Raw genomic sequence first — 27,214 nt, 5'->3', positions numbered from 1 at the left:
CAAAAAAGTCAGATTGGTTTGCGAGGTCAATCACAAAACCGACAACTTCAAAAGCAGCTAATGAACATTAGATGTTTCAAATTTACATTATGAAGGACAGAATAAGTACTTATACAAATCTTAAATATTTGTCAAGACTAAGACTTTCATATGTTTTAAAAAATCAGATTCATATTTTAATGTTAATGGACCCTTTTTACAGACCGTGATGATGAGTTTCCACAGTTATCAACATCGTAAATCTACGGTTTTCATATAGGCTATATATATATATATTTAAATGTAATACACATTTATAACACTATACTTTGTGTTATTACTTGTTATTACAAAATTTGTTAAAATAATAAAAATGTATCTTTTTTTCTTTTGCTTTTGGAGCAAATTGTAAAACAAAAATTATATTTGGTGTCGTCTCTCATCACCACTATAGAAGTTTACCCAACTATGACAACTTCCGCTTCTGAGAAACCTGGAAATGTGAAAAAGGTCTGTAGATTAATCATGGCAAATGTAATAAACGGTTGATTATTTCTTTAATGCATTCCAACTTAATTACAATTAAGCAATCCGAAAACACATGTCAGCTACGACTAAAAGGTTCTGAAAAAATCATGTAGGTCCACTGTGTATTTTAATTCATACAACGAAGGCAAAATGGCAGCGGGAAGATCAGCACATGTGGGCTCTGTGTAATTTTAGAGGGCACAGGATGTTACCATTGGCAGCATAATTTGCCAGTACACAAAGTACATCATTCGTCTCATGACATGCATCACTAAAATGATGATAAAGGGTCAGTTATTGGAACAGCAGGTAACAGAAACGGATTTACAGAATTTGCTAAAAGCATATTCGTCCTATACAGACTTGCTGGGAAAGCACTGTGAATCTTGGCATTGTTGTTTTTGAAAAGCTGAAGGTCAATCAGAGGCTGCAACAAAGCACAACAAATATAGTCATGAAAAACGGCTTGATATTAAAAACCGTATCCTGTAGAGCAGTGTTTCTCAACTGGTGGGCTGCGACCCAAAAGTCAGGATCAGTGTCCTTATGTTATTAACAGTTCATGTTAGTATTGTGTATTTACCATGGTAGTTGTAGTTTCTGTAATCATAACCCAAAACACCCCTTAGTGCGATGGTACTTGTGTATGTTTCAACCATTTTTGAGACATAAATGTGCCTGGTTCAAATTACTAAAAAAATTGGGTCACAGCTTATGACCATGGGAAAATGTGGGTCCCATGGCAAAACCAGTTGAGAACCACTGCTGTAGAGACATCTGTCACAAACATTCATGCGTGAAACGCTTGATGAAACATGGATCTTCTGTCCGTTAGTCAAGCAAACGGATGCCACAAATACTTATAACCCCTCAGAGACATTCTGTTAGGTTCACTGAACAATTGTTAAACCTCTCCAAAAAAGGAGACAACTGTTTAGACATAACTGCTGTGATGACCAGGCAACCTGCTTTCCCTCCATTTGGCTCTGCCCCATTTCTCCTTCTCAATGACCATGACTGCTCAGAACAGCCTCACTGCTGCCTCAGCATGAGGCACGGCTATTTGGCAGACATTGCAGCTTTCTCCAATAATCAGAGGCAGAAGACGTGCAGGAAAACAAATATGCCCCTGGGATCTTCAAACCTATCCTTCCCAGAGCAGAGCAAATAAAGAGCCATGGCTTCAAATTCAGAATCAATTAATGATCCGCTGGCACGGCATCATTTAATTTTTTCACTACAAAGTGAAATCAATTATGGTAAAGCAAACTCTTTTGAATTAAATGTACTTCTCCAGAGCTACATTTTAAACAGTGTAACTACATTTTAAACAGTGTAAATGTATGCATGTACCTCTGGGGATTTTACTGTGAATGATCTGGTTAACAACGCTCTTGTATTTACCAATATGTGCATGCTCTGTTTGACATCTTTGTCTGAATGTTCGTCTTTTGAAACCTCAGTCAATGATCCATGGCCCATTTCCCATTCCAGACATGGGACAATTTTTACTGTCATTATTTACTCAGCCTCAAGCTGTTCCAAACCCATATGATGTTTATGGAGCACAAAAAGAAAAACAATAAAGACAAAATATTGAATACTTTCCATACATGTACACTGTTCAAACATCTAGGGTCTACAAGTCTCTTGCTTACCATGACTGCATTTATTTAATCAAAAATACTGAATAAATTGTAATCTGTAATGTTGTGAAATGTTACTACAATTTAAAATAACTGTTTTGAATGCATTTCTTCTTGTAACAATGTAAGTTTAAAAAAACCACAGTAATGACAGAATTGTCATTTTCAGGGGAAATATCCCTTTAAATGTCTGAGGGTACATTTACACGACAACAATGTACTAAAAACAGAACTGTACATTTTTCGTGTACAGACGACAACGTTGTCAAAACAATTGACAAACGTTGTCAAAAACGACTAAAAACTAGCATGCATATTATGCATGCCAGGCCTGTAGTTTCCGATGTCACTTTGTAAAGAAACACTATGCACCTATAGACTGAACACATCAAATGTATGCGCATGAAGCCACAAATTCATGTTTTTGTAGATATATGTAGACGATATTCGTGCGCTTTGAAACCCATTTCCAAAACTTTGAGTTCTCAGGCCCCCAAAATGGTGTTGTCGTGTCAATGAACGGCCAAAACACATAAAAAGTTCAAAACGGTGTTGTGTGAACGGCCCCTTAGAGGTCTTCGCAGCTCCACTATGATCCTAAAATTCTGACGTTATTATCCTTCTTCTGCATGCAGCAGCGGCATGTGTTTCATAAAAACTGCACTATGCAATACCCATGGCATTCGAAAGAATGTGTGGAGATTTCATTGTTAATATTAACATTAATATAAATTTCCTTTTCATTTGAGGTGCAGCATAAAGCTTTGAAGCTGTTTATCTACTAGGAATTATTCACCAAAGTGGAAAAACTACTGCTACCAGATATCAATGACAGGAAACCATATTGCAGTTGATGCCAAACTAATCAAAGACAAAAATTAAACCATAACTGTATATTTTTGTGTTTTTCCTAATAAAAAAACCCCCACAGAAAACATATTATCCCACATTTTTGACATACACAAAGAATAGGCAACATTTAATACAACTGATTGGCTACTGTTTCCAAGATATTTAAGGTTTTACATTTTACGTCTATGTATTGTGTATATTACCTGTCACATGTCCTGTTTATGTAACACTTTAAAAATCAGCAAAAGGGAAATGAAATTGATTATGAAAAAAAGGCTTTTTTTTTTTAGTTTAGTACGGTGGCCGAGAGAGCTCAACACGCTGCAACAGAAGAAAACACATACAAATAGAAAAAAACGCATGCAAATAGAAAAAAACGTGTGCAAATAGAAAAAAACACATGCAAATAAAAAAAACACCCACAAATTAAGAAAACATCTTCATCAGTTTCACAACACAGGTGTGCTCCAAATACTCACAACACCACCCAAATACAGAAACGCGCTGCAAAAGCTCACAACACAAATACATAAACGCGCTGCAAATAACACAGACCACAACGGAAATGTTTCCAGGGGAACCAAATAAGTGACGAACCCGGCTGGGACGTGCCTGGCATAGATATCCATAAATCTATGCGTGCTGGTGCTTACAGTTTAAAATTCTACTTTATTTATTTATTTGTGCAAAACATACAGAGATTAATTTTTTTTATGACATACAACTTGTATACAATGTACAAAATGTATTAACAATATGTTCAATGTCATCAGAATACAAATGAGAAAAGAACAATGAACTGGAAACTAAAATAAACAAAGAAAAAAGATAAAGAAGAAAAACATGAAGGAAAGATATTTATCTATACATCAGTTACACTATACAAATTGTTTCATGTTATGTTTACATTTTCATAAAGAAAAGTTTCGTAAGAAATGTTAGGTAATGTAGGGTCCAAAATGTTAAAGTTGAGACACACAGATATATAACGCATATTTTAAAAGCTTTAAAAAAAAAGTTAAAATACAAATGTATTTGCAACCGTTATGTTAACAGCATTATATTTCTGTCGTAAGACCAGCTCTTCAGCTGATGGACACCGTGCTGCGTTGTCATGGGAACATCCCAGGTGAAAATAATGAGGAATTACCTTGTCTTTAGTTGCTACTTCATCAAGTGCGTTCCACACGGCTATAATGGCACAAGAGCCCTGCTCACTCCACAGTCCCACTTTAAGGGCTCTGCCGTCTGCCCTTCGAAGGGAGTAGGGCACAGAGACACTCACGACCAGTAAGCACGTCCCAGCCGGGTTCGTCACTTATTTGGTTCCCCTGGAAACATTTCCGTTGTGGTCTGTGTTATTTGCAGCGCGTTTATGTATTTGGTTGTGTTGTGAACTTTTGCAGCGCGTTTCTGGATTTGGAGCACACATGTGTTGTGAAACTGATGCAAGATGGGTTTTTTTCTATTTGCATGTGTTTTTTTCTATTTGCACGCGTTTTTTTCTATTTGCATGTGTTTGCTTCAGTTGCAGCGCGTTGAGCTGTCTCGGCCACCGTAGTTTAGTCCTATTCAGTGTCTACTCTGCGATTCTTGGCTTGTCACTTGTATTCATTAAATGGAGCATCTCTTGTCCCTGTCCAGGAATAGTCTGCAAGGATTGATGGGCTCTATTTGCTCCATTTGAAGTTATCTGCACTGTTCACACAAGTAAGAGGCATCTCTGCTCACTTTGGCTAAACAGAAATGTGTCCCTTTGCAAAATCAAACACTGACAAATAATAAGAGAGCAAAACACTGTGTGACAATCGGACACAGCCCTGCAGAGTTTAGCTTCAACCTGATCAAGCTCATCAAGTCCTTTAGGCTTATTTGAAAACTACAGGTATGTGTGCTGGAGGGTTGGAACCAAACTCTCTAGGAATTGAGTTTTGCACCCCTGCTGTATGATTTCTAGAGCTGATATAGGGCAATTTCTTCAGCAGAGTGATGTAAGCTTCATTATGATTGTATCATTCATGACTTCTAGAAATAACATGATGCTATTCATATCATGTATGAAGCAATACCAGCTTCAGATTCCTAAAAGCAAATACTGTCCAAACCCAGTCATAGATTTATTCATAAATACAGTCAAATATGCATTTTAGTCATTTCTGGTTGAAATTGAGATCCTTTCCCTTTATTATTCACTTATCCTCCACCATTCCCAAGTCAAAGGTCATATACTGTCCCAAAACCATATCTTAAAAAAAAAAAAAAAAAAAAGAACCAATCAACAAATTTTAGGCATCAGTTTCATGCTCAGTGACCCAGAATTAGTCAAGTTTGACTACATTTGCTTCAGAAGCATTTTGGCTGAGTGTAATTGATATCTGGCAACGGTACATAGTTTTTGCCGCTTGGGTGAGCAATTAACATTGCTAACATAAACATTACGAAGAAGGAACAGAGATTGAATTTGATCTACAAATAAGGAAAATAGGCATACTTTTAAATCTACACATGCCAAGGTGTTTCATATTTTGTTATCTCTGATTTTGGTCTGTCATGCCAGGTTAGAAACGTACTTGTCATTGGCGTGCAGTTTTAGTTGATTGGGCTTTTATGTTTAATGTTTTGTTTTTAGCTCTGATAGTTTTTATCTGCGTTTTATTGTTATTTTATTTAAATTGTTGCACTTTGTAAAGCACTTTCTGATTTCTATCTGTGATACAGTAGGTGCTATATAAATAAAGTTTACTTACTTATTTGCAGTCAAGTTGGACTCGGGTCTAATTTTATCGGGTCTGCCTTGGGTTGGGTTTTTCTTTTTTTTTATTAATGGATATGTCATTTAATAATCCAAAGTGAAATTAGTTATGGACCCAAAACAGCTCTGCTTTGTCCCATAAAGTTAAAACACTTTTGTGTAACTATCCTAAAGATTTATTAGACATGACAGTGATAAAAGAGCCAATCTTGCTGCCAAACACCAAGAGAGGATTCACAAAACTCAAAGTTTAGGCTAAGCAATGTAGATATGGGTATTTTAGGTCACCTTGATGAAAGGGAGTCCTAGCTGCCTATGTGGATCTTGGGGCCCGGGGACAGTTGCGCTAATGGAGACAGATCCAGGACACAAGGCAGAAGAGAGAGAGAGCTTTTTTTAGACAAGACGGAAAGGAAATAGAACAGGTAGCTCATACTTGGAATGCTGCAACTTTTCACGTCTCCTCAGAGTCTGAGAATGGCCACAGAAAAAAAAATGGGTTTGGAATGACATGAGTAAATAATGTCAGAATTTTCATTTTGGGCTGAACTATTCATTTAAGACAAAGTTATTTTTTATAAAAACTGCTGCTTCTAAAACAATGTGTGGGAAACGAAGTGTGACAAGCCATTGTCTGGATGCAAAAAAGGAGGCAGAAATAGCATAATCTCATTCAGGCAGCAGCAACCATGTTAAACTACAATGGTCTTGATATGGAAAAGAATCAGTGTGCCACAGGCTCAGTCCTGATAAGCAAACAACATCCATGCTGGTGGCTTAAAACCATATCATCAACCCAGCAATGTAAGTCTGTTTACATGTACAGTAATCTCACTAGCATGATACAGTGCTGTGACTGGGCCTTGCGGTGATACTGGAAGTCGCTCGCAAGCTAGATGATAGAGGGTGACAACGATTAATTTCCCACTTTGTGCAGTATTCATGAAATTCTAAAGAAAAACAAGTTCCTAAACACCCCAGTAAAAACTAATTAAATGGTAAGCTGATTGCAATGACTTTCTTTTGCCGAGTTAATGGACCATGTGCACTGGCAGTGAATTGAGAGATTCCATGAGCCCTCTGTGCAAGCACAGGCTGGAGATAATGGAAAGCCGTAAAGTTTTAAAATGCTCCAGCTGGAAAACATCCAACAAGCAGCACCTCCCACCATTTGTAAAATTACAATCTGAAAAATAACCTAAAGGATAACCTCAAAATGTGCTTCATGTGGTATCTTCTAAATTAACTGGTTTTAAAAGTCAGAAATAATATAAATGATTGATATGAAGATGGTATTTTAAGGTAGAAATAGCACCCTAAAGTCAGGATCAAACTAAAATAAAGCCTATTTACTTTCTTAATTCATGTTCCTCATCTTATTGTGAACATATTAGTGTCACCTAAAAAATGTAATGTAAAAAAAAAAAAATAATCAAGTTTAAGCTCTAGTTGATATAGCTACAGTCAGCAAAGTTATCTTGCATTTGGAGCTTGATATTAGTTTCTCACAATTCATTAATTCCTCTCTATTTTCCAACATTATGTAACTGATACCCTCATTTAAAAATAAAACTCGAGTCTGTGCAAGGTACTTCATAAGATAATACAATCAAGAGTTTGCCATTTCAGCTTGTTATGATGTTAATATGCTATCAAAAGCTGCTCTGCTAGTATAATATTTTGCTATTTTGTCTCTTAGTAATGCTTGTAGCAGCATTGTATGTGCATTGTGTATGAGATCAGTGTGGGATATATTCATTGTGTCTTTTGGTGATATGTTTTTACATTTAGCGTTGCAATTTCTCTCATTCCTATTATGATATGAGTGATATCATGATATGATTCTCTACCAGAATTATTATCGTTTCGTTAATTTAAACTTAAACAAAAACCATAAATTATAAAACATTTTCATACTTGAAACAAAATAATTGTTAAAGGTGCATTGCGCAACTTTTCATGTTAAAAATACCTGTTTTTCTATCCTATACATGCTTAAAGAACTGCCTGATGGGCTGAATGAGCCCTTCTCTGCGCACTGAGATTGCCTCTATAATCCTGTACAGTAAAATATATAAGAGAGATTCGGGCTCGAATTTGAGTCTGGGTGTGACGTCATGCGCGTTCACGCTCACCAGGCTATGTCTCGCAGGCAGGTTTGTGTATTCGCCGGCGCCGCCATTCTCCGCATTAAAGCTAGAAGATGGATTAAAAGAGACTGGCTTGTAGTCCATTCCAAACCCCAATGCAAACTCCACGTAAAGTAAAGAAAAATGTTGTCTAGTGCCACCAAAAGGTCCAAATTGGAGTCAGACAGGCGTCGGAGTAAGACGAGAGTCAACCTCGGGAAGGCATTAAACAAATGGAGAGATCTCCGGTCTGCTCTTGGTCTCAAACGGGATCCTCAGTTGGCTTTTTTTCTTGATAAAACGGTAAGATATAGCCCAGTCTCTAATGTTTGATACGGCCAATCTATGTATGACAACAAATGACGATGCGTAAAATGTGTAATGCTTTAGCGTGTCGTCCATGAGCGTGCACAACTCTGGTTGCAGTTTCGCTTATCGCCAGAGGGGGCGTAGTTCTGCAGAAACTCAGAGACTTGCGTTTTGCACCTTTAACTGAAATAAAAAAATATAAAAAACAAACAAACAAACAAACATATAAATAAAAAAATTTATTAAATAAAATATATACATACATAAATAAAAAATAAAGATTATAAAAAATACAAAAACAAAATAAACTAAAATAAAAATGAAATCTAATTAAAAATATTAACAAATATAATAGTATATACTATACGTATATATTGATATATCAATGAAGTTAAGGATCATTTTTATGTCTTACATAAAGTCTGAAAAGTATGGATACTTAGTCAATTGAGGAAGGTTAGAATCTAAAATGTGTCTTAGTACAAAGTTTTTTTCTTTTCATTTCTGAAACCCTTTCTCCATAACACAACAAGTCTAAAAAATGTACAACAGTCACAACTGAGCATTAAACCGTATTGCAAGCAAAGTACTGGCCAGAAATCAAACACAGTCTAATTAGGATCCCACGCGTGACGCAGTGAGCCACAAGACTACGACCCAAGTAACGGATTAAAGAACGATGCACTGCATGTGAAATCTTCATTTGTATGGTCTTAAACAAGAAAGAGTAATCCCTTCTGACTCTCTGCACTAAACTGACTTAGACAGTATAGAGTCATGTGGTCACAGGCCTACACATGGGAAAATGGAAATGTCTTGTTCTTTATTGTGCTGAGCCTGATTCAAGAGAGCAATGCCAAAGGAGAAACACCCATCTTAAGGTAGCAGAAAAGCTTCTATGTGAAATACAGCTCACACAAATACATAAATATACAGTACAGCTAGTACATCTACAGCTTTATACGAGGAAAAAATGTGAGTAATGTAATAGGGCATTTTTCACAAATTCTTTTTAAAACAATTAGTCAGTGAAAGCCTTTAGAAAATGTTGAATATCATCTTCAGGAGGTCAAATTAAACATACTGTACTGTGTGAGCTGTTATATTTTCAATTTATTTGAAATAAGTTACCAAAATTTGTGACATGTTAAAACCCTGATTTTCTAGCAAAATAATAATAATAATAATAATACATTATTTAAAATCATAAAAAACTAAATGAAATAAACTAAAATTTTATAATTTAAAAAAAGGTAAAGTGTTCTAACTCAAATTCCGCCTAAATAATTAGATTCAGATTATGTATTAAGGCATTGCTGCAATATGTATGTGTCAGCAAGAATTCAACTAGCAAGCATAGAGCTAGCAAGCACAAGTGTTCATGCATAACCACATCCTACCACACAAAGATAGTGCTCTTCTTCATCTGGATGTTTAAATGGCTGAATTAAAAGGTGTTTAAATGAAGTGCTTTATATCATTTAAGTCCACAGGCTGCAGCAGCCCATGCATGGATTTATCACATCATATATTATTTCTTAGGCATGTTTAACGTTGGCCTACTTGTCTCTGATTGCTACAGTATTAGAGAAGAGAAAAACTACAAGGCTACTTTAAATGGAGTTTCATTTAACAGAAGCTACTCACCTACAGTGAGATCAAATGTTTTTACACTGCTACTGAAGTACAAGCTCACTTCAATCTAGCAAATTTACAGTGGATTAGGGATTTATAGCTCTAGTGCTTGCAGTAAAAAAAAAGATGAAAACAGAGTTAGTAGGAATGAAAATTTTCACACCAAGCAGATAAAGGGGATGCGTAAAAGGAACAGCATACATAAAAATGTGTTCTTATCCAAAACACTGAATTCATGGTCAGTACACAGGTTGTATCAGTACAATAGCAAACTACATACAGACAGAAACCATGCAATATGTACAGTGTTGTAAATGGCATTTTTACATCAAGGTGTTCTCCAAGTGACACACCACATGATCATTTAAGAGAAACAGTCAGCAACTGCTGAAATTATGATATGTAAGTCAATACAAAAGTCTTTGAGAGCAATAATGTTTGTGATTATTTGTAACAAGAAAAGTAATATCAGTTATATAAATTGAGAAGATGATTTACGGAAATCATAATAGAATGAACAATAATTAATAAAAAGAGAGTGTTCACAGCAAAATCCACATCTCCTGCCAGAAAGTGAAAAGCCCTCAGGCGCAGCCCAACTTCAGCACAGAGACAACTCAGCAACCTCCATCCATACTTGAAAACTAAAAGAAACCATCTTTGAATGCTTCTTTTATAAGATCTCAGTTTTACAGTGCTCTATCAAGTCGCCAAGAGCTAATGCACTGATCAAAGCAAAGGGAATCAATCATCTTTTTAAAAGTCAAATTTGATTATTACTAGGAATGCACCGAAATGAAAATGGGCTGAAACCGGGCTGAAAAATTCAGGATGCACTTGGCCGAAAAACCAAAACCAAAAAAGAAAAAAATCAATTAATTACTCAAACTTATTTAATAATTAACACTCAAATTGCTAAAACTGAGTTGTACAAACCTTTAAATTGCACATAAGGCAGTTTTTATATTAACTTTTTTATTATCTCAGTTATTAAAGCTCTGAGACTGGCAAGAGCAGCTTCCAAATCAGTACTCATCTTGCTGGATCTGTCTGCCGCTTTTGACACAGTTAACCACTAGATCCTCCAGTCAACCCTCATGACGAAGGGCATCTCAGGAACCACACTCTAGTGGTTCAAGTCCTCTCAGGCAGGTCTGTCAGAGTATTGTGGAGGGGTGAGGTGTCTAAATTGCAACATCTAACATCTAGCTACTGAGGTGCCTCAGGGCTCAGTGCTTGGACCACTTCTCTTCTCCATCTACATGTCATCACTAGGGTATGTCATTCAGAAACATGTTTTTCCTATTACTGTACTGATGACACACAACTCTATCTCTCATTTCAGCCAGATGATCCGACGATATAGCTCCTCGTGTCTCAGCCTAGCTGAAAGACATTTCTTGCTGGATGAAGGACCACCACCTTCAACTCAACCTTGCAAAGACAAAACTGCTTGTGGTCTCAGCCAACTAAACGCTTCATCACAACTTTTCCATGCAGCTAGGTTTAACGACAGCCAGAAGCCTTGTAGTTTAGATTGATGTTCAGTTAAACTTCACAGAACACATTCCTAAAACTGCCTAGTCCTGCAGATTTGTGCCCTTCCTATCATTGCTTGCTACACAACTCCTTGTTCAAGCTCTTGTTCTATCCAGACTGGACTATTGTAATGCTCTCTTGGCAGGCCTTTCAGCATGCACTGTCAAACCTCTGCAACTGGTCCAGAATGCTGCAGCAAGAGTGGTCTTTAACGAGCCGAAGAGAGTGCATGTCACAGTCACACCTCTCTTTATCAATTTGCACTGGTTGCCAATTGCCATACAATTCAAGCCACTGATGTTTGCCTACAGAACAACCACTGGCTCTACATCCCTATTATACCTCTACCTATATCCCTTTACCTAAACTCACTACTTCAGAATATTAGTCTTTAGCCATTTTCAAGAAACAGCTAAAGACACAACTTTTTCGGCAACACAACACATTAATACTAACACTTACTTTTATATTCTGTATATATATTTATTTTTTATTTACTTAAAACTTGCTACGTGTACTGTGCTATGTGATTGTGTAGTGTACTGTGCTAGACTAACTGGGACTAGTCACAGCACTTGCATATATTGTTGCCCTATATTATTGGTTTGATTGCTTCTATTGTTCTTCTCATTTGTACAGGTAAGTCGCTTTAGATAAAACTGTCTGCTAAATGATTAAATATAAACGTAAATATAAATATAAATGTAAATAACTTTTTAATAACAGAATTCTTTCTACTTTATATCAAAAAACTAATACAAACTGTAAATAATCAATAAACTGCAATAATGACAGATTTATTTATTCATTTATTTTATGACAGATTTATTCAAACATAAACTACATTAAATACGTCACTAACAGGTTAAGTAAAAATATAACATATGTAATACAGTGTATATATTTAGCAAAATGCTCTTCTCTAGAGTTATTTTTCTAGCTAACTAGTGAGTTTATGGACATTTAGCTTTCTTGGGGTAAATGTAATGTTAAGTGACATTGAATAGCCTTCAAGCTGTTTCATTGATGTCTGTCACTGATTCAACGATTAGACAGGACTTGTTTTGTTAAGCTGTAATGTATCTTTCAACATACCTTCTGGTGTTCACCAACGTTTATTTTGTGATGTAGTAAAGAGGAGATTAGATGTTCAGTTCATGTGCACTTAATTGGTGCTGCGCTACACCGATCTGTCACGCCATATTAAAGAGCGCCAAAATGACATTTATTGTTTGAATTTCGTAATAAAAAAGACAGAATTTTAAAGTTGAGACTTTGCTTCATTATAAAAGTAACTATTAGTATTGGTATTGGAAGGTAAATGGGCTACAAATGTGTAGTGAAGTTTTTTTCACGCTGCGGATCAACAGAAAACAGCACTGACTAAAAGATTTTAGATTTAAGAAACCATATAATAATGATTATATGCTGATCCTCTAATAAATGTTCATAAATAAATAAATATAACATTACCGATTAAAATCAAGAAATTAATATTGTCAATCCAGAGCTAGTGTCCACACAGCTGAGATATTTAACTGTTATCGCTACACTGTGTGAAATAGACGCTGAGCACAGTAAAAAGAAGCGCTAATTAAACATGTTTCGGTCACTGATTTCGGCCCTCCAAAACCATTTCAGTCTGAAATCGAAAATAGCCGTTTCGGCCAAAGATTTTCGGTAGCAAAAATTTTGGTGCATTCCAACATCCTGCCAGTCCAAAGAGGTTTTAAGAAAAGGTAATACATTCATATTTTCTTATGCACTTACATAATGCTTTTGAGTGTCTATCAGCAGACTGTTTAGTCTAAACTTAACTTGGCATTATGATTCTGATGAGGCCCTATGGGCTTTCATTTCTGCATGAGAGACTGCTGGGTTTCTCTAATCTCAGAGAATGTTACGCTGTAGGAATATTAAATATGTTTTTTTAAATAGAATTGCAAAATCAGCACACACTGCATAGCAAAGATCAAACTAACGTTAGCATTGGTGTTATACAATGTTATTTCAAATATTTAGTAAATTCAGATAAATTGAGCCTTGTTTAGACATTGAAATGACTGTCAAAATGTGGCCTGATTTGCTTGAATTCACCTTACTGTTGCTGCTAATGGAAATAACTTCAGTAGACTGTTCTACCGTGGAGACAGCAAAAATGAGAACACAGCCACAAAAGACAAGAGAATTAGAAATATATATATATATATATATATATATATTTACATGCATGTTCAAATATGATGTGTAGTTCAATACAGCTTGAACAGGTATCTGACGGTTTTATATAAATTGTCTCTAAACGCTCAACTGTACAAACCAGCTTGCAACAGAAGTGCTGGGGTGAAACATAATCTCTGTTTGTACTGTTTGCACCTGTGCTCTTCTAACTCAAATGCACTTCAGTTCCTCTTAATTGCATCTAGTTGGTTCTAATGTGACAATATGAGCTGTAAAAATGTTTTGTCAGGTAACCTAAATGTGGAAAATTTCAATTGAACTGTTTACAGTAAATGTGCACTATATCACTGTAAAAAGTGGAAACCTGTACTTGTTACCTTAGTTCACCCAATAATGAAAAAAAAGAAAGAATCAGTTACATACTCACCCTTATGTCATGTTAAACCGGTAAGATTTTCAGTAATCTTTGAAACACAAATGAAGATATTTTCCGACATGAGGGTCAGTAATTGATGTTGGAATTAAAATTTTTGGGTGAACTAACCATTTAAAGGTGCTATATGTAGAATTCAGAAACCCTTGTGATTAGCGACATCGCTGGCCGTTAAGTGAACTGCAGCCAACGACTTATTGATTGTGCTCCCAATCGTGCACACAAAAGAGCGATGTTCGGATGAATATGTAAATATGTGCTGCACGCTTTCCTCTCATAAACATACAACAAAAATGCCAGGGGTGAGAAAACAGCAGTTAGAAAGCATCTGATAATAGCAATGTGAATATGTTTGGATATGTTTGAACTGCTCTGCAATTCACCAGCATCATGTTGACTGTAAAATTACACTGTTATGATAGTTTGATTATAAAGTATATTTAACACTATTTCCAGGTAAAAATGTCCCAAATCTTTCACATAAAAAACAGTCTACAGGCTTGAGGCTTTCATAGACAACATGAATTCGGAATTAGGTCTAATTTATACCAAAGAAAAACAATTTTTTTTCTTTGGTATAAATTAGTGTATTAGGTTGATTTAGTGAGGGTAAATAATATTTTTGACTTAAAATTAGTTCATTTAAATGTTACCATTTTTTGGTTACTTTTTCAGTACACAAAACTTTGGCGTCTCTATCACCATTTGTGGTTGAAACAAACCACATGAACACACAAAAACCTGTGATGATTATATCTGAGCGGATCTGACGGTCTACACTGGCAGTAAGAAGAGAGTCCAAGCATGTTTCTGAAAATATTGATGTCTGAGCATCTAAGCGAGATATCTTGAACCATAGTTGCCGTATCTTATTTTCACTCTTTGCGGACATTAACACATACGGAGGATGACATTACTCACCAAATGTGACCCAACCACTCAAAATATAAATCAAATATATGTTTGTACTCTTTGCATCTTTGCATCAACTCAAATGCTATATATATTATTTATTTTAATAATTCTAAAAACTTTAAATACTTTTACTTTGGTTATGCAGACTACTATAATTAATATGTGTACGTGTGTGTGTGTGTGTGTGTGTGTGTGTGTGTGTGTGTGTGTGTGTGTGTGTGTGTGTGTGTGTGTGTGTGTGTGTGTGTGCAGGGGGGGGTATGGGGGTAGAAAATGTTGGGTCATGTCTTTAGACACACTGCTTATGGAGAGGCAAGAGAAACAGTTCAGTCACTGCCTACGGGCCTATGAATGGCTTCTGACAATGTTGCATGAAACCTCAAACAAAACAAAAGATTCAAAGAACTGAGACTATTTATGCAAATATAAAGCCTATTTACTAATTACGTCTATTACCATGAATATTTACTATTTTAAAAATCATTAAAAAAAGTGACGGGGGTTCATTTAAGGAATTTAATTAATGGAAATTACAGTTTGGGTTTTCTAAGGACATCTAGCTCTTAAGTCCATGGAAACTACTTAAAAAATAGAATGGACCTGCATGGACTGGACTCATCATATAAGCCACTTTCATGTTTCATGTAATAGTAGCCTAAGGCTGTGAAAATGGTCTTCATTGTAAGAAACCATCAGAAAACAGAACTGCGTACAGGGAAATGTACTGTAATGTACCTTAAGAGCAAATGAAATCAGTGGGCTGCGGACCACAGGGCAAAACTCTGGGCAGCATGAAGAACAGCATTAGTCTTCGTGTGTTGCACTAGCATACAAAGAGCAAAACTCTAAATGTTACTCTAAGGATAGCAACATTGCATAACATTGTGAGTTTTATATTCTGTCAAAATCATTAAGACATCAAACATAAGTATATAAGTAGTATGACATATTGCAAAAAATAAACAGAAAATACCTTGAGACAAGTAGTGGGAGACATACAACAAAAAAACAGAGGAAAAGCTGTAAAAAGTATGAGACACTGCAAAGCTGTTATTATTATAGTATAGTTATTGTATTATAGTTATTATTCTGTAAATGAACAGAATGTGTAAAATTGTGTTCATTTTTGAAAATTGCTGTCACAATCCTGATGAGATCTATTCACACAAGGCCGATTCACAGCTGCATAAACAAGCTGATCCTATTCTGCTGATTGGACTGTTTGTATTTAGGAGGCTTTTTAAGGCTGCACTGAAGGCATATTGCTTGAAAAACATCTAGAAATCATATTTTTTATACGCAGACAACGGTTGGCATTTGGCAGCAGGACAGCACGTATCAGTGCCCTTGGTGACAGCCTACAATCCTCCCTGCTCTCTCCAAGCTCCTGGAACAGATCCAGCAGGCCTTCCAACTCACTCCTCTGCTAGCAGAGGGCTATTTATCTCTTGACAGCCACAAGGCCCATCATACAAACATCTCTCCACCGGCCATGCCACTCAGCTTTTTGTTCAGCCGTCACGTTTTCTTTGGTCCTATTTTTCTGGCACTGCCACCCCTAATCTGCTTACACCTGTCTAGCAACTTATCTGCAGCATGCATACATTCTCAGAATATGGCAGCTTAGCATGTGAAGGGAAATAGCGTTGAGACTGAGAAATGAAATTCACAGCAGCTATGTTAAGAAATATCTGCTTAAATGTTCCAGAAAGTGCAGAATGAAGGACAGTATCACAATATAACCAATTATGGCAGATTGTCATATCGGCAAATTTTCGCAGCACTTTTCTGTGTTAAATAAAAAATATTAAGACTGAGACAAATCCCTAGACTAGATGTCAAGCTCTAAAAATTACTTGAAGAAATGGCTACTGAGCCATGATAAGAGGCTACCCTAGGTACAAGAGTATCTTAACCTGTTTAAGTAAAGATGCAGTGAACCTGAATAGCATTTTAAAGGGGTTATATTGTAAAGGTGTAAAATTATTAAAAAGCCATGGAGTAAAAGAAAGTTTTCAATTTATTGTCTCTCAAAACAAATACCAACAGACACCACCACAGCACTTTCCTAAAGAATACCACAAACATGAATTTGACAAATGCCCATCTTAACTAGTTTGATTTGACTTGCTGACATGTGTGAATCCCTGAAACGGATAAAAAATAAAAGACAGGGTGGTCTAAAGGCCCCCATAAAAAGACCCATTCTGGTCTGACATGGCACCAAAAATGACTGCTATTGGCAGAGGAGGAAGATGCAGAATGCCTGAATTGCAACAAATTGTTTTCAAGATTTGTTATAAAAGGAGTTTGTTAAACACCTCATGAGATATAAAAATGAAATTCTTATTTTGAATGTATTTGTTATTTAAAAAAAAATACATTGCAATCTTAAAAGTATTTACGCAAGTATACAATACAATTTCAGCACTTTTGTAGCAAGGGGCCACTTATGAGGTAAATGGCACCTCATCATAAAATAAATAAATAGGCCTTAATAAATATCAGAACACTGTTCTGTTAATTTATATTCTAAGAAACTGTGTTGTGCCATTAATACTCAATAGGGGGGTTCACATACTTTGTACGCAATCACTTTTCTAAACCGGGGCCTTTAGACCGTTGTAACCAAAGTGCTTAATCTCATGCATCTGATTATCATCACGCAATAGTGTTAAAATGACTTGGTAAGATTACTTACACTGAATCGTTGAGTAATTGTCCATTAGACTATTCTACAGATTGTTTGGTACTCCAGCAGTAATCCCAGGACGGATGTAGTGCTGAGACACGAGTCACATCACACGACGCTTCGGTCTGTCCTCCGCTCCAGCGTTTCCCTTACATCGATGCAGCACTGAACGGACATAATGCGCTGTGCTCTGACAAACTGTTCTACTGATGCCTTATTGAAATGACGCAAAAATTAATTATGTTCAAAGCATTTAATAATATGTGTATTGAGCCATGCCCTCCCGTTGATGTGGAGGAATGGAAATTCAAGTTCATTGCCAACGATTAAATCGTATCTGCTTCTCTCGTTACGCATATTCAATAAAGCAAATAGACGGCTCTCTCATGACAAGTGACATGTCGTGACGGGATAGAGTAAATAGCTACGACCCGCTCGTTTCCTCTTGTATTCGACCCATCTTGCCCCTTGTTTCTGTTTAAAGAATCAAATCCAGCGCGGTGAGACAGCGGATGAACGCGCAGCAGTTCCTCAGGATCTCAAGAGCGCAGCGCGAGACTCTGTCCCCGGTAGCGGAGAATCGGATCATCAGAGGGAGTGATCGGAGGAGAGGAGAGAGGAGTGGTCTGAGTGAGAGAGAACGTGCGAAGGAGAGTCAGAGAGGCAGAGAGAGAGGGAAACCGGTATGACGTGATCCGATCTCTCTAACGACACTATTCTGCCCATCTGCTCAATTTGTTTTAGTTTTTTTTTAGGAAGATGGAGGAATGTGTCTCTCACTACCCTCGCAAAACTTTACCGAATTACTAATACGCCAAAATTCCATTAAACTGTGGTAATTTGATGTCAGCCGCAAAACTTTGTATTCCACATTCTTAGATCACAATGAAAACCATATTTATTTACTGTGATTTTTAAATTAAACTCACCATGAAATATTTTTTTTAATGTAATATTGCAGTATTTATTATAAGCTATTTTTCCATGCACATCATCATTATTATTATTTTTAAAATTAAATTAATGTGCCCTCAATCTTTAATCAAAGCAACTTTGACATCTCTTTTCTGATGATGTGGCAGAATGAAAATAATAATAATAATGTTGTGCACAGATAAATTATTTACAGTGGTGCTTGAATGTTTGTGAACCCTTTATAAGTTTCTATATTTCTGCATAAATATGACCCAAAACATCATAAAATGTTCCCAAAAATCCTAAAAGTAGACAAAGAGAACCCAATCAAACAAACGAGACAAAATATAACTTTGTCAATTACAGTAGTTGTTATCGAAATTATTCAACTACCATTCCAAATCAGGTTTATTGGAAACATTTACAGACTTTCAGCGGTTTGAAATTAACAATTCAAACAAAAGTAATTCAAATAGCTCAACACAGTATATGTTTCAAGTGGTTTCCCCAAATTCAACTGAAAATGCAACTTTTAATGACTTCTGCAGTCTCAAAATGATTCAACCCCCTTAATAGAATCCCTCACAACAGGACAAATCTGCAAAACAGGTGTTGTCTCAAGCACACCTCATGCAACTAAACAAGAGCTTCATTAGTTGCACCAGGTGTGCTTGAGCTAGAACACATGAAATATCTGAACTGGTTTGTTGAGTGTCACGTTTGACTGCATGCTAGAAATATGGCTAAGTCAAAAGAATGGGCCAAAAAGTTAAGAGAAGATCTCATCGCCCTTCACAAACAAGGAACAGCAAACAAAAAGATAGCGAAGGCACTAAATGTTCCTAGACACACCGTTGGAAGCATAGTTCACAAGTTCAAAGTTAAATGAACAGTGGTTACACTACACAGCTTCAACCAGATTTCTGAGAAGACAGGTTCAGAAAAACCCTCGAGTGACTGCAAGAGACCTGCAGCAAGACTTGCTGGCAACAGGCACTGAAGTTTTAGCTGCACAGTAAGGCGGGTACTAAACGCATGCGGTTTCCATGCCAGAACTCCAAGACGTACACCACTACAGACCCAAAAGCACAAGAAAAGACAGCTCCGATTTGCTCAAAATCATATAAATAAGCCACAGAAGTTTTGGGTTTGGGATTCTGTTCTGTGGAGTGATGATAACTATTAGGCCCTTTGGATCAGCGGAATGTCTGGAGGAAGAATAATGAAGCATTTCAATAGATCAATCAACATTTATTTGTTGAGTACATTTAAAAAAAACACAAGTTGACCAAAGTGTTTACATGTCTAAAAATTACTCAAACACACAACAACAACTTAATATACAACACTGACTCAAAAGTGTCTCAAAACCTAGGGGCAATTGTATGCCACAGCGTAGAGGTGTGTTTTCAGAATAGATTTAAAACATTGTAACGGGAGGACTATTCCAAAGACGTGGGGCTGCCACAGATAACTCCTTTGGTTATCAACCGTGATTTGGGAACATGTAAGAGCAAACTCTGGGAAGATCTTAGAGGTGAAATATTCTGAAAAGAACACTCTGTCTACAGTTAACCCTTTCGCACTTACGATCACACCGGTGTGATCAGTCTTGGCTGGCCCCTGGGGCGTTGATCACACCGGTGTGATTGGAACGGTCAGTGCATCACGTGATCAACAGCTAAATTCAAACATGCTCTCGCGCGTTGGCTGGCGCTGAGCCAGAGACAGAGACTGGCAATTTACCATTAAGGGAAGTTGTAACATTACCCGTAAATTACCGGTAATGTGCTCTGTGTGAACGCGAATGAAGATTACAGGTATGATCACGTACAATGTCAGAACGTTCTGACGTAAGTCTGCTTTGGGCCAATCATAAAGTTATTATGGAGATGACGTGATTAATCAGCACTGTTCACAGTAAGATTTTTAATAGTTTTTCTATCTAAATATCTGCAAGATGATCATCTTTGACCGTTGCCCCACGTCTCGCAGCTTTTTCAATGTGTCGCGCTCGTGACCCAGCCTTCTTTTCCATTCATCAGCGTTGCGGCTCTGCAGTTGGATACTATTATGCACGTCTCGTGTTTTTAAGAGCAAAATGTTCCGTTTGATCATTCCCTTCTGCCTTTCTCTCAGACGTCAAAAAATGCTGTCAGATTGAACAGATAGTGAAACTAAATCGCTTCTCCTTATGCGGGCGGATGAAGAAAACAGAGCGGCATTTAAAGATTACTTCCGATGACTGACATCACAGAATTTCCTGGTATTTTGGAGCTGATGTGTGAATGCATGGTCTCTTCGGTAAAAAGCCAGAGCGCCGTTGCTTGTGTATACAGCATTTTTGTGTATTTACCGGTAAAGTCATTCTGGAAATTTTACAGTAATTTACGGGATTGCTGTGTGAAAGGGACTAATTCCTTTGTTTGATTTGTTCAGCTGAAAGTCTGTAAATTTTGCCAATCAACCTGATTTGCAATGGAGGTTAAATCATTTCGATTACAACTGTATTTATTGAGAAAAAATATCCAGTATTACATATATGTGACTGGCAAAAGTATGCAAACTCTTGCTTTCAGTATGTGGGGTATGACACCCTTGTGCAGCAATAACGGCAACTAAACGTTTCCGATAACTGCTGATAACTTCCACAACATTTCAATTGGATTAAGGTCTGGATTTTGACTTGGCATTCCAAAACATTAACTTTGTTCTTCTTTAACCATTCTTTGGTAGAACGACTGGGTCCTTGTCTTTGTAGCATAACCCACTTTCTCTTGAGCTTCAGTTCACGGACAGATCATTCACTCATCATTCAAACATTCATTGTTCCCTGAATGATGGCAATTCATCCTGGCCCTGATGCAGCAAAACAGACAGGGGCAAACCATGATACTACCACCACCATATTTCACAGAGGAGATACGGTTCTTCAGTGTTTTTCTTTCTCAAAAACCGCTGGATGTAAATCCCAAATGCGCATAAATTCTAAAAATGCGCATAAAAAAGGGATGCGCTCGATTGAGTCGGATACATTTTTTATCCGATAAGAAAACATGCGCATAAACTCATTTACCGAATAAATTCCTCAATGCGACTTTGAAAAAAAGTCATGTGACTTTGTGTCAGTGAAGTCTGCCGTCGTGGTTTGGTATAATTCCCTCCCAGAACTCTCTCGCATGACTGTTTTCCCAAACAGCAGCATCTGCCTCCGAAAGCAAGATCGATAACACATTTATTGCGTTTCCTCTGCACGCTCTGAGACGCAAGTAATTTATATACAGTGGCTTCTCCTATTATTATTTGATATTTAGCTGTGAGATTTAGCTGTTGATATTTTGCGCCAATTTATCAGGAAGTGACGGTATTGTTCTCTTCAACTCACTGGATGGAAACATTGCTTTATTCGGAAATGTTTTATGCGATACTCCAACTTTGTCCATTGACTGAAAAGTCATTGACTGAAAAGATCTAGGAACAAGTGGAGCTTATTTTCACCTTCAAATTAACTGCTAATCCTAGAGCTTCACATACTTTTGCCACTCACAGATATGTAATATTGGATAACTTTCCTGAATAATAAATGACCAAGAATAATATTTTGTCTCATTTGTTTGATTGGGTTCTCTTGGTCTACTTTAAGGACTGAAAATCGAATGATGTTTTATGTCATATTTATGCATAAATATACAAAATTCTAAAAGGTTCACAAACTACCAAGCACCACTGTAGGCCTATAGGCTAAAAAACAATATTTCATACAAAATAAGAATGGTCAATTTTGTTTTCATGGTGACTTTAATGTGTTCAATACCACCTAGAATTACCTTTGTTGGACATTCACAGATATTATTTAATTTCTGCAAAAGGCCAGTGACCACTATCATAATCAGATTAATGCGTTTGCATGACCATACAGCAGGGACGTCACTATAGGGGGGCTAAATCTGTTTTAAGGAGGGGCGGAGTCTGGACATACTTGCCCAGGAGTTTTTTTTTTATTATTATTATCAAATCAATAATAAACAAAAGTGTTGTATTCATGAATTTTTGTCTCCTTTATCAACTGATTAATTAACTACTAACTACTGATTTGATTTAACTAAAATATAAATGTAAACAGATGACAAGCAAAGTTTGCCTAGCTTTAAATCTCTTTTATTGTTTTATTTATATCTTTTAATAAATTAAAATGTGTTTAGGTAATGTTAGGTATTTCTTTGCACTGCATCGGTCTCACAGACAGTAGGCTACTGTTTTTTTCCATCTGCACTGTATACCTGTATTTATTCTACTTATGTTGTGTTTAACTTATAGTTGTAACAGTAATGCCAAGTTTTAATTTTCATTGTGTCCTGTTTTGTCTGCCTTTGTTATCTTGTTAGTTTCTTTATTTAATAAACTAAGTTTATTTTTCTTCTTCTTTTTTGTCATCCTTCTTCATCTTCTGGCCCATTATATGAAAATAGTATGTTGTCTGACCTAAGTTCTGCTGCTATTGTTAGCAGCGGAAAATGTTTTCACCTTTTAAATTGTGTTTCTGTGGTTCTAAGGGATCTATAGTTTGTCAAAAACAAAAATATCGTCAGGTATCATCAAAGTATTGTCAAGTTCTGTTTACCACAGGCTTTCATTTACACATAAATCGAAAAAACCCATATCAAAGGAACCAGCGGCGAATTAGACTTCCGGGTTCTGACGTCATACCTGCACCACTCTATTCACAAGCACATATCTCTTTCTCTGTCTAAATAAATAAAAATGTTATAATTCAATCAAATAAACATAACCTATTGCACTACTTTATCTCTGTGTCTGATTTAAAGCACACAGAATGCTAGATCTAACGAGTGGAAAAATAACGAAAATAATGACAAAATAATAAATTTAAGTGCTGCAAACACCAATGACAGCTTTAACTCTGCTTTGCGTCAGGAGGTTCTTTGCCTCCACGTCGTGCATTAAAATGCACTGCTGGATTATCCCCTACATGCTTGGACACTTTAGTCTTACATCTTGAACAACATTTTAGTCAAATTCTTAAATAATATTTTAGAATGACATTTCTTTAAAGCCAGTGAGGAACATAGTATGTGTATTTAGTATTTAAGTTTGTTAAATATTTGCAAAACCTACAGACATAAAGGGTGACCAATTGTAATGATTTATGAAAAAAGTAAATATGGAGGTTTCTGCCTGACAGCAACAATATTTTATTATACATTTGTCCATGACCTAATCCTATCCAAGCCCACTGGATAAAACTGCCCTGGTAGTATCTTGAATTTTGAAATGTTAACTTGTGAAAGTGCATTTGAGAGTAAGCTGTCTGATTTCAATATATTCCCAGAAACATTTTGTTTTATCTAAAATGACTTTTTATTTGGTTTGCTTTCCATGCGTTCAAGGACTTCCTTTACACATTCTGACAAGTCCACATGTCTGATTCTATTCTGAAAAGCAGGCTAAACTCCTAAATGGATTACATGGTCAGCTGCGTCAGGGGGAAAACACACAATTTCCTTTATGTTCCAAACGTCATGACATTACAAAGTCTAAATAAACCTAGGTTCTGGGAATTGCTCAAGCATACTTAAAATAGTTTTTTTAGAAGATTATACTTGAATCATAGCATTAGTTAATTAGTAGACAGTCAATTAGCAGGATAATGAATCAACATTTTGTCCTTACAATGTTACAGTAACTACAGTTACAGTTACAGTCACATTTAAGTGATTTTTACCTTTTTTACATAATTAAAAATGACCATTATTAATTCACCCTCATGTGGTTCCAAACCTGCATTTTTTTAAATCTAAGAAAAAGTAGCTTCTAAACTAAGCATCCATCTTTAATATGCTTTAAGCATCTTTAATAGCTAATACTATATCACTATGCAAATGAAGCACCAAACATACACCTTCCTAAAGCTCAGATGTAAATACTGTATATGTCTGTAAGCCAGGCTTAAGTTGTAGAATACTGGTAACCACTTCAGGATCATCGGCCTAATTTGCATTTTTTGGTTTCATAAAAATCCCCACAGGGATACTAAAGTAATGACTATTTCATTAAAGATCTGCATAGCCTATATCAATCTACGGGGCCCTTTAGTGCTTAGATCAGGATATTGGCATAGCACCTCAGCTTTATGTGTTTTAAATATGCTGCTAGCAGAGCCTTCTCAGTTTCATATGGCTGTCAAATCAGCTAACTGAAGTGACAGTAAAATGTACCTGCTACTGAAACACATTTCACACCCAGAGATTGGTCTCTTCATCCTCTCACCTTATTTTACCTAACAGACATTATTTTGAATGCAGTAGAACAGAACAGATCGGTAAACTGACACCAAATATGACAATTTAGTCAAACGCAAGAGAACACTGAGGGAATGAAGGGGGGGCTTTTGAATGAGGCAACTTTTTACATTTCTCTGTGAACTTTTCAGAGAAATGTATTATGCATGAAAGACAAAACGAAACAGGACATAACAGAGCATAACCATAAATATGTATACAGTATGCTGTGTCAATGAGTATGTATAGCAAGTTCAATATTGAGGACTTTATCAGAAATATGTTCAGTTGGTCAAATATGGACTATTGTCTATATGTAACATCAGAAGGAGTCTATGAGTATATATAATAAGTTAAAAATTCCAGGACTTTTTGGTCAGAAATATGAAAAGAAATATGACATATTTCAACAGGTCATTTCATTTTCAATTCATCAAACCAGAATCAAGGATCCTAGATCTTCTGTGCAGTAACAATACTCAAGATGATATACCACTGACCTCTATGGTTGAAAATTAAACAGGAAAGTGATTTTACCTAACCTTACCCGTATCACACCTCAATAGCAGCAATGTGTTTTACAACACAACATGAACACAATAAGTACATTGTACTTATTTTTAGATGTAAGTACATGGTAGTTAAAAGCCACTTAATATAAAGTAGGACCGAACTATCAGTGAAAATGTTTGATTTCTGGCTTAATACCAAGACTTTTCATTGTAACATTCACGAGAATTCAAAAGTGTGAACACTAGAAAGGTGCACACAAACTCATATCAGTCAAATACATTGTGTGAGATGACTCAATTACTTATTTCCTCAAAGTCATGAGCACACACATTAAAGGGTCATAACCCTTAAAGGGGTCATATAATGGTACAATCACTTTTTCAAGTTGATTGTACTGAAATGTGTGTTGGCAGTGCCTGTACACCAACATCATATAATGATAAAAATCCATCCAGTGTTTTTTATGTTTCCTTATATGGAATATACACTCACCTAAAGGATTATTAGGAACATTATTAGGATACTAATACTGTGTTTGACCCCCTTTCGCCTTCAGAACTGCCTTAATTCTACGTGGCATTGATTCAACAAGGTGCTGAAAGCATTCTTTAGAAATGTTGGCCCATATTGATAGGATAGCATCTTGCAGTTGATGGAGATTTGTGGGATGCACATCCAGGGCACGAAGCTCACGTTCCACCACATCCCAAAGATGCTCTATTAGGTTGAGATCTGGTGACTGTGGGGGCCATTTTAGTACAGTGAACTCATTGTCATGTTCAAGAAACCAATTTGAAATGATTCGAGCTTTGTGACATGGTGCATTATCCTGCTGGAAGTAGCCATCAGAGGATGGGTGGCCATAAAGGGATGGAAATGGTCAGAAACAATGCTCAGGTAGGCCGTGGCATTTAAACGATGTCCAATTGGCACTAAGGGGCCTAAAGTGTGCCAAGAAAACATCCCCCACACCACACCATTACACCACCACCACCAGCCTGCACAGTGGTAACAAGGCATGATGGATCCATGTTCTCATTCTGTTTACGCCAAATTCTGACTCTACCATCTGAATGTCTCAACAGAAATCAAGACTCATCAGACCAGGCAACATTTTTCCAGTCTTCAACTGTCCAATTTTGGTGAGCTCTTGCAAATTGTAGCCTCTTTTTCCTATTTGTAGTGGAGATGAGTGGTACCCGGTGGGGTCTTCTGCTGTTGTAGCCCATCCACCTCAAGGTTGTGCGTGTTGTGGCTTCACAAATGCTTTACTGCATACCTCGGTTGTAATGAGTGGTTATTTCAGTCAAAGTTGCTCTTCTATCAGCTTGAATCAGTCGTCCCATTCTCCTCTGACCTCTAGCATCAACCAGGCATTTTCGCCCACAGGACTGACGCATACTGGATGTTTTTCCCTTTTCACACCATTCTTTGTAAACCCTAGAAATGGTTGTGCGTGAAAATCCCAGTAACTGAGCAGATTGTGAAATACTCAGACCGGCCCGTCTGGCACCAACAACCATGCCACGCTCAAAATTGCTTAAATCACCTTTCTTTCCCATTCTGACATTCAGTTTGGAGTTCAGGAGATTGTCTTGACCAGGACCACACCCCTAAATGCATTGAAGCAACTGCCATGTGATTGGTTGATTAGATAATTGCATTAATGAGAAATTGAACAGGTGTTCCTAATAATCCTTTAGGTGAGTGTATATATATATATATATATATCCTTATGTTTTCCCCTGTCTCAAATCGAGCCATTCGACCGTGTGACGGTCGGACGCCCCTCCCACGATTTCTGATTGACAGCAGCGTTTCAACACATCCCCGCCCTGAGCGAGCTGTCATCATAGTCCGCCATTGTTGATACAGTCATTTTGATGTTCCTAAATCC

General features: G+C 36.7%; 1 protein-coding gene across 12 annotated transcripts in view; it reads right to left on the bottom strand.

Moving 5' to 3' along the window:
- Positions 1-27,214, bottom strand: part of lrrc7 (leucine rich repeat containing 7) — a 146,930-nt gene that overhangs the window by 54,981 nt on the left and 64,735 nt on the right. For 5 of the 12 annotated variants that reach the window (XM_056258867.1, XM_056258866.1, XM_056258869.1 and 2 more), the window contains exon 1: positions 17,600-18,204. The exons of 3 other annotated variants lie outside the window; for them this stretch is intronic. In XM_056258867.1, coding sequence (XP_056114842.1) covers positions 17,600-17,624 — 25 coding nt within the window. In that variant the 5' untranslated portion in view covers positions 17,625-18,204. Of the gene's footprint in view, positions 1-17,599; positions 18,206-27,214 lie in introns of those variants that run through there. 4 more of the 12 variants (XM_056258858.1, XM_056258868.1, XM_056258859.1 and 1 more) reach the window with 1 other exon arrangement.

The sequence above is a fragment of the Rhinichthys klamathensis genome, unplaced genomic scaffold, assembly GCF_029890125.1.
Source record: "Rhinichthys klamathensis goyatoka isolate OS25496 unplaced genomic scaffold, OSU_Roscu_1.1 h1tg000160l_1, whole genome shotgun sequence".
Classification (NCBI taxonomy): domain Eukaryota; kingdom Metazoa; phylum Chordata; class Actinopteri; order Cypriniformes; family Leuciscidae; genus Rhinichthys; species Rhinichthys klamathensis.
The sequence above is the reverse complement of the archived record's forward strand: the minus strand, read 5'-3'. Positions and strand labels throughout refer to the sequence as shown.